General features: G+C 37.4%; 1 protein-coding gene across 1 annotated transcript; it reads right to left on the reverse strand.

Moving 5' to 3' along the window:
• Positions 1–126: 126 nt before the first annotated feature.
• On the reverse strand, positions 127–8,261 carry nucb2a (nucleobindin 2a). The gene is made up of 13 exons (XM_078247811.1): positions 8,098–8,261; positions 7,556–7,696; positions 5,839–5,946; positions 5,360–5,492; positions 5,101–5,204; positions 4,420–4,605; positions 4,056–4,146; positions 3,844–3,902; positions 3,669–3,761; positions 3,458–3,547; positions 3,170–3,340; positions 2,439–2,499; positions 127–2,356 (listed from the first exon to the last, which is right to left on the reverse strand). The coding sequence occupies exons 1-13, from the start codon at positions 8,119–8,121 to the stop codon at positions 2,163–2,165; spliced, it is 1,455 nt and encodes a 484-aa protein (XP_078103937.1). The 5' UTR covers positions 8,122–8,261; the 3' UTR covers positions 127–2,162.
• Positions 8,262–13,477: the final 5,216 nt, after the last annotated feature.

A 13,477-nucleotide genomic window follows, 5' to 3' on the forward strand; every position in this document is an offset into this window, starting at 1 on the left:
CTTTTTAAAACGAAACATAAGGAATAAACTTGGTAAGAGCCAACATCACTTGGAATTAAATCATAATTCACTTTACTACGGTCACACTACGTTCATTCGTTAAATGATAAAATCTGTCGGACGAACTGAAAGGTCATAACTGTTTTTATTATGTTGAACTGAGGAGTACAGTGTTGTCAAATGACTTTTACCCAGCAGCAACCAATCGGAAAACAATCTGTACATTTTGTGCAAATTATGATGCAGTATTGTGTGAAAGGAACACTTGGCACACAGAAAACAAAAACAAAGAAATGTATTCCATATCTAGATTTAGTCTAAAGTAAAAGCGCAATAAGGCAGACATGTTATGTCAATGAAGCCTTCTTCGGTTAAAAAGTGGCAATAAGTTAACACCGGTTTGCCATGGCCACAGTCCGCCAGCTAGAAGAAACCACAACATTATAGGAAAAAAAGCAACCTGGATCGCACAGCAATTGCATCAAACTGGTAATTTGTAGGAAAAATATGCCATGCCCTTTGACTGTAAAGATAAGGCCATGCCAGTTTTTTTTAAAATTAGGACCAAGTAATAAACACCTATCTGAGCTGAATACAGATTCAGAGGTTTTTATGATATCACACTTTGACTTTAACAGACTATTAACAGAATATTAAACAGACAATAAAAAGACAGTGGTAATATCAGACTTGGCTCTTACCGACTAAAAGCTTTGCCCTTTCTAATAAAATCTTTAAATTAACTAAACAATTTACCAAATCCAGCAGTTGCTTCAACAAAATTCTTTGGTGCATGAAACTGTGATGAAAGACTGAAAGTGTGTGAGTGAAAGTCTACACCTTTTAATCAGCAAACTGTTAAGACAAATTAAAAATCATGATCAACTCATATAAACATGTCAAATTAACAATGGACCAACATTTTACTGCCCATCCTACTGTTACGTGTACCAAAGCAAACTTATTATTTCAGTGGTCCACCATACAAAACAAGCATCTGCAGATCTTTGGGCTGTAATAAAGTAGGGAAATACTTAGTGAATGGAGAGATGTTCCACACATTTATTTAAAGAACCTAGCACCTTTATTTATTTTGATCAAAGTCTGTGAAGAGCATCTGAAGTGTGGCCCAAAAATGGCAAGTTCCTGAAATCCTGTACCTAAAGTATTTAGGCGGAGCACACATTTTCTCTCAGAAAATTTGACTACACACATGAAAAGATTGTTTTAAGGTAGGTAAACAGCTGGCAGGTTATGAAAGCAACCAGAATCAACATTTAGAAAGTAGCAAAAGTATTGATAAGTCCTGACAAGGATAAGGACTCAGCATTCTGGCTTCACGAGGGTGTTTCTGGTTTTAAAAAAACTAAAAAAAAACCTCACCCTAATATTTGGTGACAGCGGCAAGTGGAGAAAATTGATGACTGGACCTTGTAGATTATGATTACATAAAACTGTACGTGTCTGCATCAAGAAGTCTTTACCCTTTACTTTTTGCGTGAAAAAGGGCATCAAATGCTGTATACTGGTTAAAATTGCTATAGTGCCTCTTTTGCTCAATGCAACAAGACAATCTAAAAAATTGCTCTTGCACTCAATTTCTAAAATGTTACAGTCCAGTGAAACACATTTCACCACAAATGGCACGTAAACTCATTTGGGGAATATCTAATCGTGAGAGTCAAGTCAGAAAATCTAAATTTAAATAACATTTTAATTACTTTTACACCTTATCTTCCTCAATGGCTGCAATGTACATATCCAACAGGATAGCTCAAACCATCAGGTTGTAGAGGTTCTGTACTTTGAACAGCAGAAGTTTATATTTTTATATAATTGTATTTCCAAAAATTCTTGATCATTTCTAATGTAATCAAACACTTCTTGAAAATGTAGGTATGCTCATTTCAGGATGCACGTCCTTGGTTGTCATTTCACTATTGTAATTCCGTTATGTAATCCAAGGATTACAGTTATTATCAAACATTGGTATCATTCAGCAGGGATTCCTTTTGTGCTGCTGCTCTCCATCTCACATGCCCTCCAAATCCCTAAGTCATGCTGGTTAGAGGCCTAATACTGAGGAGGAACTGCTCCTTTTTGCGCTGGAGTGGAGGTGCTGCAAAAGTCTGGCTGTGGAGGTTCAATTTCTGACAGCACTGTTATGGCAGGTGATGCTGGCCTTGTGCAGCTTCTTGGTGGCCTGGTGGCAGATCCTGGTGTGTCTGGGGGAGCCCCTGCTGGGCCAGGTCTTGATGTTGTTCATAGTGTTCCTCAGGTGTATATTGAGGATCTTGGGGTGCAGGTTCATGTCCTTGTGGTTGGGCCTCTTGTTCTGGGATAGCGTTTCCTTCAACTGTAACAGTTTTACATTCCTAGAGATTAGGCAGTAACACCAAACAACTATCAAAAGTCAAAATGGTGCGATTGAAACTCACCGTGAACCTCTGGAGGGGGTTCTACTTTCTGCGTTTTCAGCCTTTCCATATGCTCAACTGCCTGTAATGGGTTACATAAGGTTTTCACATATTAGGTGGGTGCACACAGTGTGTAATGTTGATAGGCACATTCATTTGATAGCTTAAATAAAACATCATCGTAGCTCAAGGAAATTCATTTTGTTGTCACACTGAGATTCCACCCACAGATTCTGTGTCTTGTTCAGGTGAAACCTCTGCAGAACTACATTTCCGTTTGCCACTGTTGGAATAAAGCTACTGTAGCAAACCTCGTCTGCAACTAAAATATTTCAAATAACAGACGCTCTGGCAAGAGGTTTCGCAGCATCCGGTGCAGAACGGCCAGATTCTGCAACAGCTTCTTCCCACAAGCCATCAGACTCCTGAACTCAAAATAACCCCCCTTAATAATCCCCTGCAGTGGGCCTCATGTGGACTTATTTTATAAACGTGCAATAACAGTATCTATTTTCCTAAAACATGCAACAACTGTATATGCTGTCATTCAATATGTGCAATAATAATAATATAAATGCTGCTTTAAAACGCCTTTATTCTTTGTAATGTCATATTTAATTGTTGAAATAACACTAGCATTGTATTTATAAAGTATTTATGAGCCAGTGGAACGGAATTTCGTTCATATGTACAGTTGAATGACAATAAATATCTATCCTATCTATCTTGTCTTATCTATAGCTACTCCTTACCTGTTGCAGCTCTATTTTCTGTGCATTAAGCTGCTCCTGCTGTCTCTCCAGCTCGTCTCTCTGTTTCTGGATGTCATCAGCCTTCTGGTGGAGGTCCTGTTCCTGCTGAATAAGATGCTCCTCAAACTCCCTCATCTCCTCATCTGTGTAAGCCTGGTTCTGCTCCAGGGTCTGAGGAGCACAGGGTGGACGTGTCACCATTTATTACAGTCCTACTTCTTTTAGCAAAATGGCTTTGGGATTACATTACTCTTAAATAATGTCGACATGATAAATATAACGTCTCACCTCCCAGCTATCTGGCTCCAAGAATTCCTTTTTCTTTGTAGCAACCAGGAACTCATCCATGGAGACCAGCCTGTCTTTGTTAGAATCCACCTATGAGGAAGACGGGAGCAATAGCTAAATGGAGGGATCTATTTATACTATACTATTATTTATATATATATTATGCAAAAAAAACAGTTTCATGAAACTGTAACTGTGCAACTTACTGTACCTCATTCATAACATGCTCTCTCATACGTAGCCTCTCTTCCTCCATCTCCACCATATCATCCTCTTCATTGGTGGGGTCATAAATTTTTTCCAGCTTAAATCACAGAGACCAACAGTCAGTGCAAAGGCCAGTCACTGAAACATTACATTTACATTTTCAGTTGCCATGGCTTTACCTCTTTGGTGAACAATGCCTCCAGTTCCTGTTCATCAAAAAAGCCATCTCCATTGGTATCTGCATCATAAAGACAGAAAAAGACTGTGGTAAACAAATACACCATTATCTGTAATATTATAATTACTATTATACAATACAGATTATGTAGCACTGAATAAATGGACACCATCCCTCCAGTCTGTCACAGTTGCAGGTTGGTAAAGGTCTTACCATGCAGGTTGAAAAAGGTCTTTGGGTCAAAATCTTCAGGGTCCAAGCCATCAGCTTCCTCCCACACCTCCTTCAGTTGATTCTGGCTACCCTGCAACATGGAAGCAAAATCACATTTGAATTACGGCTAGATAACGCATTTCAACATTTTAGCAGACAGTTTGCATAATAATAATTCTGGACATACACTCCATAAAAACCCACAACCCCCCCCTTGTACAGTAGCAGAAACTCAACTCTTGAAGTCTGGACTACATATTGCAATATGAAAAGGGACAGAAAGAGTGTCTCTACATTGGCTGAAACAAAACACATGATGTCAGTGTGCCATGTTGTCACCTGTGTGCACCTGAAACAGACTTACCGGGTGGTTGACTTTGGGGTGGTCAGCATGCTTCTTCCTCATGTCCTCATAGTGCTCCTCCTCTTTTTTTCTTTCGTCATCGTCCAGTGCTTTCAGGTGTTCCCGCCTGTCGTGCTCTTTCATCATTTCATACTTCTTGAACTCCTCGTGTCTCTCTTTGTCAAAGTTCTCCAGATCTTTAGTGGCCTTGATACATGAAGGAGGTTGGAAATACGCCTTGTTTCAAATTAATAAGTTAATATGGTGCAATGTACTACTTAATAGTTATTGGGCAATTACATTTTTTGATGTTAGCCCATCTGGAAACGAAACGGCATACTTCATTAAACTGCATGCATTCAGCATATAGTACTGTTTACTGAGATTTCTAAGTGCTTTTACCCCTCCCAGGCCCCATTCATTTTCTGCTGTTTTAATAGGTAGGTATGAAAAACAACTTGTAAAGACTTCAAACGTATGTAGTGCATTTTAAAAACACACAAGCCGCTATCTGTGGCTTACAAATGAAGCAGTTATGTGTGATCCTGTTTTAACTTCTCTACTGCAGCACTCTACTGTGCAACATTTCTGTTAATAGTGTACTTTCGATCTGCCCAATTACTTTACTAACAAAAGGTCAATAGCAGTTTAAATTAGTGGCATTTAACATTGTTCATGGCATGAAGTAGCAATGAGACTTACCGATTTGATGAGGCGATCCAGGTCATCCACTTCAAATGTATGTGGGTTCATGTGGTTCAAATACTCAAACTGTTTCAGCAGAGCCTGGTGGTCCACGGCTATGTCTATTAGGGAGAAATCGACATAAATAAAAACATATACAGATACATAACATACAATGTTTCTTATAATATATTAACCTCTAATGTACAAATTTAAGTTGTAGCATCTTTCTTTAAATTTAAATCAAAATGAAATATACATTTTGTTGCACACATACCATTCCCTCCTTCAAGGTCTTGCTTGGCCTTAATCAGAGTTCGGAGTCGGTTTACCTCCTGCCGCTTCAACTCATCCAGTTTGGTTCGGACATGATGGCTGACAAAGTCCAGCTCTTTGGCCAGCTTACCTTGCTGTATTTTACATGAATAAGTTAGTGTTAGTTAGTGTTATTTAACATGTGGGGTTGTAGCAGTTCATGTAATAAATATATTCATTTAACCTTTCACTAATTCTGTAAACTTGAAATGAATGGTGCAGTGGAGCAAAATTCCAAAAAAAAGAAGAAAAAGTATTGGTAAATTGGTAGGATTTCTCAAACAATCCAAAAAATGATGGCTCCAGATGATTAGTCACATTCCTGGACAAGTGAAAGCCCATAATTTACCAGTGAGAGTAATGATTTATTAGTAGTTCACACAGGCCTGGTGGAAACTTCCCGCCATGCTGATAAGACTAAACAAAAGCAAAGAAGGATACCTTGATGTCTTCCATGTCTGTATTGTGGAGCTTTTCTCTGAAATGCTGATCTTTCTCAAGAAAATCTATGACTTCCCTGAGATAGCGGTCGTAGTGGAGTCCAGTGTCCTATAAAATGTAACAAATCAAATGTCACTGTAAAAAAAATAATATGAATATAATACATATAACACACCAAGTAATCACTTTTTTGTTTGTTTATTATGTTTTATTATAAGCACTTCTTTGAGAGGTCTGATGTACTGAAGAATGAATAGTTTGCTTTCACGGGATATGCGTTTGCTGACCAACATAATAGATCCTCTGTCCAGATGGATATAGAGATGACTGGTTTTGCAATGAATGTCTATAAACTGTATTACTGCATTCTGCAAATTGCCATATGCTGCAGCTGTTCTGTGGTTTAAGACCACTTACTTACTCTCCAATGAAAAGTTTGTATTTGTATGCATTCTCACAAAGCTACAACATCTGAAGCTGATGAAATGGATTTGTATGATAATGAGTTTTGAGTGGAGTGTCTGACTGAGGTAATTTAATTGTAGCACAATGACACGAGGCAATCTCTCATTTAAATTAGTCTGGTGCTGTTACCTACGGCTGTCAATCGATTAAAAAATGTAATCTAATTAATTACATACTCTGATTAATTAATCGAAATTAATCGCATACATAATTAACGGTGCCTGAACCGATACTTTTTAAGAAAGTAAAAAAAGAAAAAAAAAAAAAAAAAGGGTACTAAACAACAGTTGGTGACATTAAAGAACGGCTTGTTTATTGCTAAGGCCATATGGTCAAAATTAAATGATTTAATAATAATGTATAACAATAATAACTTATTTCACTAGTAAATTGCTGTTGAGCGACAAAAACAACAACCAGATAGGAAAAGGACATTTACAATAACTTCAAATGCACCACGAGGCTGTAGTTTACCAGTTTCATTGAACGCACCGTCTGTGTTGTTTCTCCGACGGCAGCTGCAGATTGTTACATACCGGTGTTGAATCCTCTACAGTAAAAGTCAAACTTTACACCGTTTAGCGTTAGCTGTCAGCATTTTAACCGTGTTTAATCCAGCTACTAGCTAGCGGTAGGCTAACGTTAGCTGCTGTTGAGTATAGTGTTAACTAGCGTCACATGCAGCGGGGTTTGTGTTTCCTGTAACGTCTGTTATCAGACATATCAGTGGCACCAGATTTTCGTCTGTAATCAAACGTCAATATGGAATGGATTAATGCCATTAACGCGTTATTTTTTCTCAGATAAATTAACGCGTTATTTTGACAGCCCTACTGTTACCATCTCTCTCTGGTTTACTGCCTATGCAGCATCTGATAATATCAGCGACATGACTGCATATTATTAAAAATTAATAATACGGAAAAATGGGATCTATGATTAAGTGTGTTAGTTGAAAAGTGCACGTGCAGTATTAATGCCAGAGTAAACTAGAGTATTTGAGAGGCTGTAATGTGCAAAGATTTGGGATTTGTGTTTGATTTACAAAAGTGGAACAATTAATCGATAATCAAAGCCTGACCAAAATGTTGCTGTGTAGACAGACAGAATTAACTATTTCCTAATATGTACAATTGCAGAATCATTGTAGGGATACCTACCACGACTGTAACACAAAAGAACAGAAATTATGCTTTATGATGAATTGTCTAACCTATGTAAACAAAGAGATGTGTATTTTGTGTCTTCTTACCACACTAGGTGGAGGCTCTTCTATTTTTTTCTCTGGCTCTTGGACTTTTGTCTTATCCATACTGATGGGCACTGCCTCAAAACACAGCAGCTGGACCAGTAGCAGAACCCAGCCGGTGAGAAGGGCCCGGCTCCAACACATCTGGAAATGAGGACAATTAAGGTCAGAACATTTAACGTTATATATTACAGTATTATTTACATTATACAGTATGTGAAGATAAACAGTTAATGTGCCCATGAGTATACACAGTTCGTTGTGTTGCCAGCTTCCTCATTTACACGTATTAAAACAGCTCCTCTAGCCTGCATAGGTTGCACATTATGGGCTAGCTACCTATATCCAGAGGAAGCTGTTGGTGTTAGCTTTAGCACTGCCACTAGCATATTTGGCTAATGAGAATCAAGCACCTAAACTATTCTCGTAATGTTATGCTGTCGGTCTGAGCAGCGCAGCTAACGTTAACGTTACATGTTCATTAAACTAAACGTAATGTTAAAAATGTCTCTAAAGAGCACCATATGCGTCACTTGTATACTGACTTTATTATGAATCCTGGACCTCATTTCCTCTGTTTTCCTCCCGTAGCTGCCTCTCAGCTGGTTGTGTCGGCACGGCAGCTAGCTCGCTTGTCAGCAGTTAAGGTTGTGTGCGTAGTAGCGTTAACCGCAGTGGTCAGTTCAGCTTTCCGTCAAACGGACTAGCATGTTGCGTTGCATTGGTTGTACGTGGCGAGATGACGACAGAGCAGATGGGCGGTTACTTCTGGTTTCCGATCGAATCAAAAACAGCAATCTCGAAGAGTGAAGTAAACACAAATTATTATTATTATTATTATTATTATTATTATTATTATTATTATTATTATTATTAACAAACAGCATGGAAAAAGCATATCATACAAACATAAACAAGAAATGTCTGTATGCCAAACACATACAGAAATCATAAATCTGCTCAGAAAAACGTTATAGCAACAGAGTAAATATATCTTGGCTATATTAGCGTTCCTGAAATTGATTAAATCTAAAAATCCTCTTCATCTTTATGAGTGTGTATGAGTATACCTTTCATTAAATCTGACCCAAGATAGAAATGAAAGAATTACTATTTTCATTGTATTTTTTATTTTATTTTTTTCTTTGGTATGGCTTTCATTGTATCTTCTGCACCGTTGTTTATATTGCACTGTAATACTGACTATTCTGCTCAATTTTCAATTTGTATCAATGTGAGAAATATTCTATGCATATAAGATTTGTAGTCTGAAATATTGAAAAAATATATATAAGCTTTCCTGTTTTTAGAATACATGTAATTATTGTTTAACTTAGTATTCAAAAATGAAAAAGATGAATGAATATGAGATTTTGCAAGTAATAAGATCAAGTTGATGATATAGTAGGCTATTATTTGCTTTGGTAAAAGAATAATAAGAAAAAAAAAGCCAAACAATCCATTTTTATATGGGAAAATTCAGAATCAATATAAAAATACAGACATCATCCCAAAAAAAGAGAAGAAAGACCAAATCAGATGACATAAATCTTCTGGAAGCATTTGACAAAATGAGCAGTCCACATCAATGCCCTTTTTATATCTTTGTAGAAATACCTTGCAGGGATAAAAACAATTAATCATTTTAAAACTCACTTCCATAACCTTATAACCAGATATTTAGAAGGTAAGCGCACCAGATTTTCTTCCAGTCCAGGTCATTAAGAAACACACATGATGCAGGGAAGATAAAGCCAGTGATGCTGAACGATACATTATGGCTATTTTAATGAGTACAGTTTTATAGTATTTTTTCTGATCAATTTTCTGATCAATTAGAGATGTATTTGTTTATTCTTAACCTATATGTCTAATGCACAATAATATTTAGGCTATATCTGTCCTATTTATTATTTCATTTGTGAAAAAAATGCTATTAAATTGTCTTAACTAAAGGAAGTACATGTCTACTATTCTTTTATTCTATTAGGCTACTATTTTTTCACTGCACAAGTGGTAGAAAAAGTAGGCTATTCAAATACTTTACTGAAGTGAAAATAGTAATACCAAAGTGTAAAAATACTCCATTACTGTAAGTACACCTTGCATTCGAAATATTACTTAAGTAGAAGTACATAGCCTAAATATAATCAACAAAATGTTCTTGAAGTACTAAAACTAAAAGTATGCTTTATTCAGGCATTATTTGCCCTGTTTGTATGATTGTACATTATAATAGTGGATCGTTACTGACGCATAAATGTTTTTGCAGCATTTAGATGTTGCAGCTGGTAAATGTGGAGCTAATTATAGCTTTTAAATAATGTTTAAACAATGCATTATATTTCCATGTCATGTGTTTTGTATGTATGTAAAATATTAATCTGCAGATTAGTTTGTTACGAAAGCGGTCAAATAAATGTAGAGGAGTGGAAGTGCAAAGTAACATAAAATTAAATGGAAATAGGCCCACTTGCCAGTACCTCAAAATTGCACTTACGTTAATGCAGTACTTGAGTAAAGTTGAGTAAAGTTGAAAGCAGCAGTCTGTGAGTAATGGGTCCAAGTGCACCTCTCACCCCCACCTCGCTCCCTGTGCCCAAGGTGACATCTTACATGGAACCTGCCTGGTGGCTGTACTTACATGGTTACACTCCTCTTGATGCATTCTGCAGCCTGCGCAGGATGATGAAACCAGCGCTTCAGTGAGATTTCTGATAACACTTAAATAAATTATAAGTACCGTAAGTAATCTGAAAGCAGTCAATTACCATTTATAAATTCTTTGATTTGATTACTTTAACGTCGATTTTCTGTGCAGAACTATAGTACACACACATGTAATCCCCCATGTCTCCAACAGAGGGTGCTATTGTGCTGTATTGGCTGAGTTTCATTATTCCAGTCTGTTTGTAGTAGTCTCGCTTTGCCAGACCTTCCTCCACAACGCTGCGGAACTATAGTTTGTAGTCATGTAGAACTGGAAATCCATGATAGCTTAACTGGTCAAATATGCTGGGAGCCACAGGAGATAATGAATGCATGATTTAAACCAACTAAACTATGGTCTGTGTTAGCCCCTGCATCAGCAGTAGTTGTTTTGTTTATTGATATTTATCATATAAACACTAAATTACAAAAATATTCAAACTGTGTTCAAATCAAATTCCAGATTACCCTCTTCTTGGACCAGCTTGGAGAGAGAAGATAAATGTTTTGCCCAGGAACTGTCAAAACATTGGCTTCCTGCTGGAACTATGAGTGCTAGAATTAAAAACCCAAAAGACTATTTATGAGCCTTGGCAGGTACAGCAAGATAATGAATCTAATTTTTATCTGGATCGGTTGGCTTATGACTAAATATAACATCCCTGCCCTGTAGATGTCAGTGTAATAGTTCAATGAGCAGGAAGGCAATTAATCATTGTCTTAGATTATAACTAACATAGACAGTAAATGAAAGCTAGAGCAGATGGGGAAGATCAGCACTTCTTTTTAATCAACAACTATATAATGATTAAAAATGTGCCACATACTATATAAATATTACCCTACACAGTGTGTTGTTAATAATTCAGACACTTTGAGTCACCTGCACACACTCATTTATATACCTTTTCCTGCTGAGATTAAGGGATAACTTGAAAAACTGTATTTCTCAAAAGATGTTGTGATGTGGGCATCTGCCAGATTAGGACCCAAACTGTTCTGAGCTGAAGAGTCAGAAAAGAACAAGAGCATCTTTATTAAATTTTCTGCTCAGCACCTTTAGTAAGCTGTGATTCAGTGGGAGGAGGCTCTCTGAGGAGAAGACAATATCATTGAGTCACCTTGCTGCATTGTGAGCCTCTGGCAGCAGAGAGGCAGGAATCAGCAGCAGCAGAGTCCATACTGCAGAGCTGCACTGGACTGCGCATCAACTATGTGTGTATTTGTGTATTAATTAGTATGTATAAGTGTGTGTGTGTGTGTGTGTATGTGTGTGTGTGTGTGTGTGTGTGTGTGTGTGTGTTTGTGTGGTAGGGATGATGATAAATCATAGCAATTAATTGTGTAGCTACTGATTGATTACTCAGCAGTATGTATCATGTTCCAGCAACCCAGTGCTTCATTTTGCAGACTGGTTGAGGAACACACAACAAGTTAATTGCACACCAAATTGCATCAAATTTAAGTTCAGCAATATCAATAATACAGTGGTATTATTGATTACTTCAGCCAGTATTCATGCTTGTAGCAGATCTCAGCCGGTCTCTGCTTGACCTTACAATGCAGAACACTGATTCCCCAAAATGCAGCACAGTTTCTTCTTCAGATCTCTTGTAATTGGGTGGTGCTGTTTAGTGACAAATGTAATAAAGCCTTTTATGATTCACACATTTGATTTGTTCCTGCTGTATTTGACAAATTGGGAGTGAGAATGTGTTAGTACAGAACACAGTACACGTTATGTGAAATTAAAGGAAAAACCATACATACATCATACATTACAGGTGTCTTAGTATAGTGTTGAGCCACTCCTATCTGCCAAAACAGATTTAATGCTCCTTGGCGTAGACTGCTGATGATGGAGGGCACTGTCTAACACGTCTCCCTTCGGTTTTCAATTGGGATTTGATCTGGTGATTGTAAAGGCCAAAGCATGATACATATTATGTTGAAGCTCATGAAGCCATTCTGTGTCCCCTCGTGCCTCATATATAAGCATCTGCATTTGTTATGTTTCTACTCTTATATATTCCGTTTTTTCATTTAATTTACCTCCTGTCTCTAGATCTCATTTACTTGATGATTCATTTCTTATTATGTGTCCTACATGAACAGAGATCCCATATGTAAGGTTAGAAACATGTTATAGCAGGGAAAATCATTTTGTTCTTAGACCTCTCTGTCAAGCAGATAAGACTAGAAGGTTTACAGTGAATTGGTTTATGCACAGCAGATGCTCTATAATGGTTTCTTTTAGAGGAAATGTTTTATCTCTTAATATCTTTGAAGAACAGTGCCTTAAACCACTGGAACATTTTTCAACAAAGCAATCCCAAAAGGGAATCACAGATCAAATATTTATAATGTTGACAGATGCTCTCTGCTCACTGATGTGGTGATCTACACCTCACAGGAAACACAAGGGGAAGGTATTTCTGCTTGTCTTTCTATGCTTGTTTGAAAAGTTTATTGAGATGTGGCTCTTCCCCAGTTAAACATAATAAAGAGAATAATGTTACCTAGAGAGGATCATATTAATGATAATGCAGTTATATAAGAGAGAGCATGGCATGATGAAGTGAAACCTTGCTTCTTGTCTCTTGGTGTTTGATGCTCAGCAAAATAACTCCTGTGCCAACACTACTGTGCCTTTGAACATTGCCTGCCCTCACATAGGCCAAGTGAAATTTATGGGCAGCATTGGTAAATTAGGCAGGTCTGTTTGATGCAGTGTAAGCATTACTGTAATGTGTCATGGTCAGGAAGGCGCTCTGTCCTCACAGCGTGACTGCAGTGAAGGTGATGTGAGGTTGACAAACTTCATCTAAAGCTTCCATGCATGTACATACATTCATTAACGCATTCAGGCATTCTCCGCTCTGAACACACACGCACGTGCACGCACACACACACACACACACACACACACACACACACACACACACACACACACACACACAGAGAGACCTTGTAGCACTCAAATGCTTTTTATTTCTGTCTCAAGGTAATACACATAATTGAAAATTGTATGCCAAGCCCCCCCCTTACACAGAGTTTGTCTTAGTCTCTTACTATGGGTCCTAACTGTGGTTTTGTGTTTTTCATGCAGTATGGCCTACTACAGTACATAAGGGCACATAGGGTAAAAAAAAAATCATATAAGGATATTTAGGGGGTTATTGCAAAGGCAAGATGTCTGAAACAACATATAACTTT

This window comes from Sander vitreus, chromosome 1 (assembly GCF_031162955.1).
Source record: "Sander vitreus isolate 19-12246 chromosome 1, sanVit1, whole genome shotgun sequence".
Lineage (NCBI taxonomy): Eukaryota > Metazoa > Chordata > Actinopteri > Perciformes > Percidae > Sander > Sander vitreus.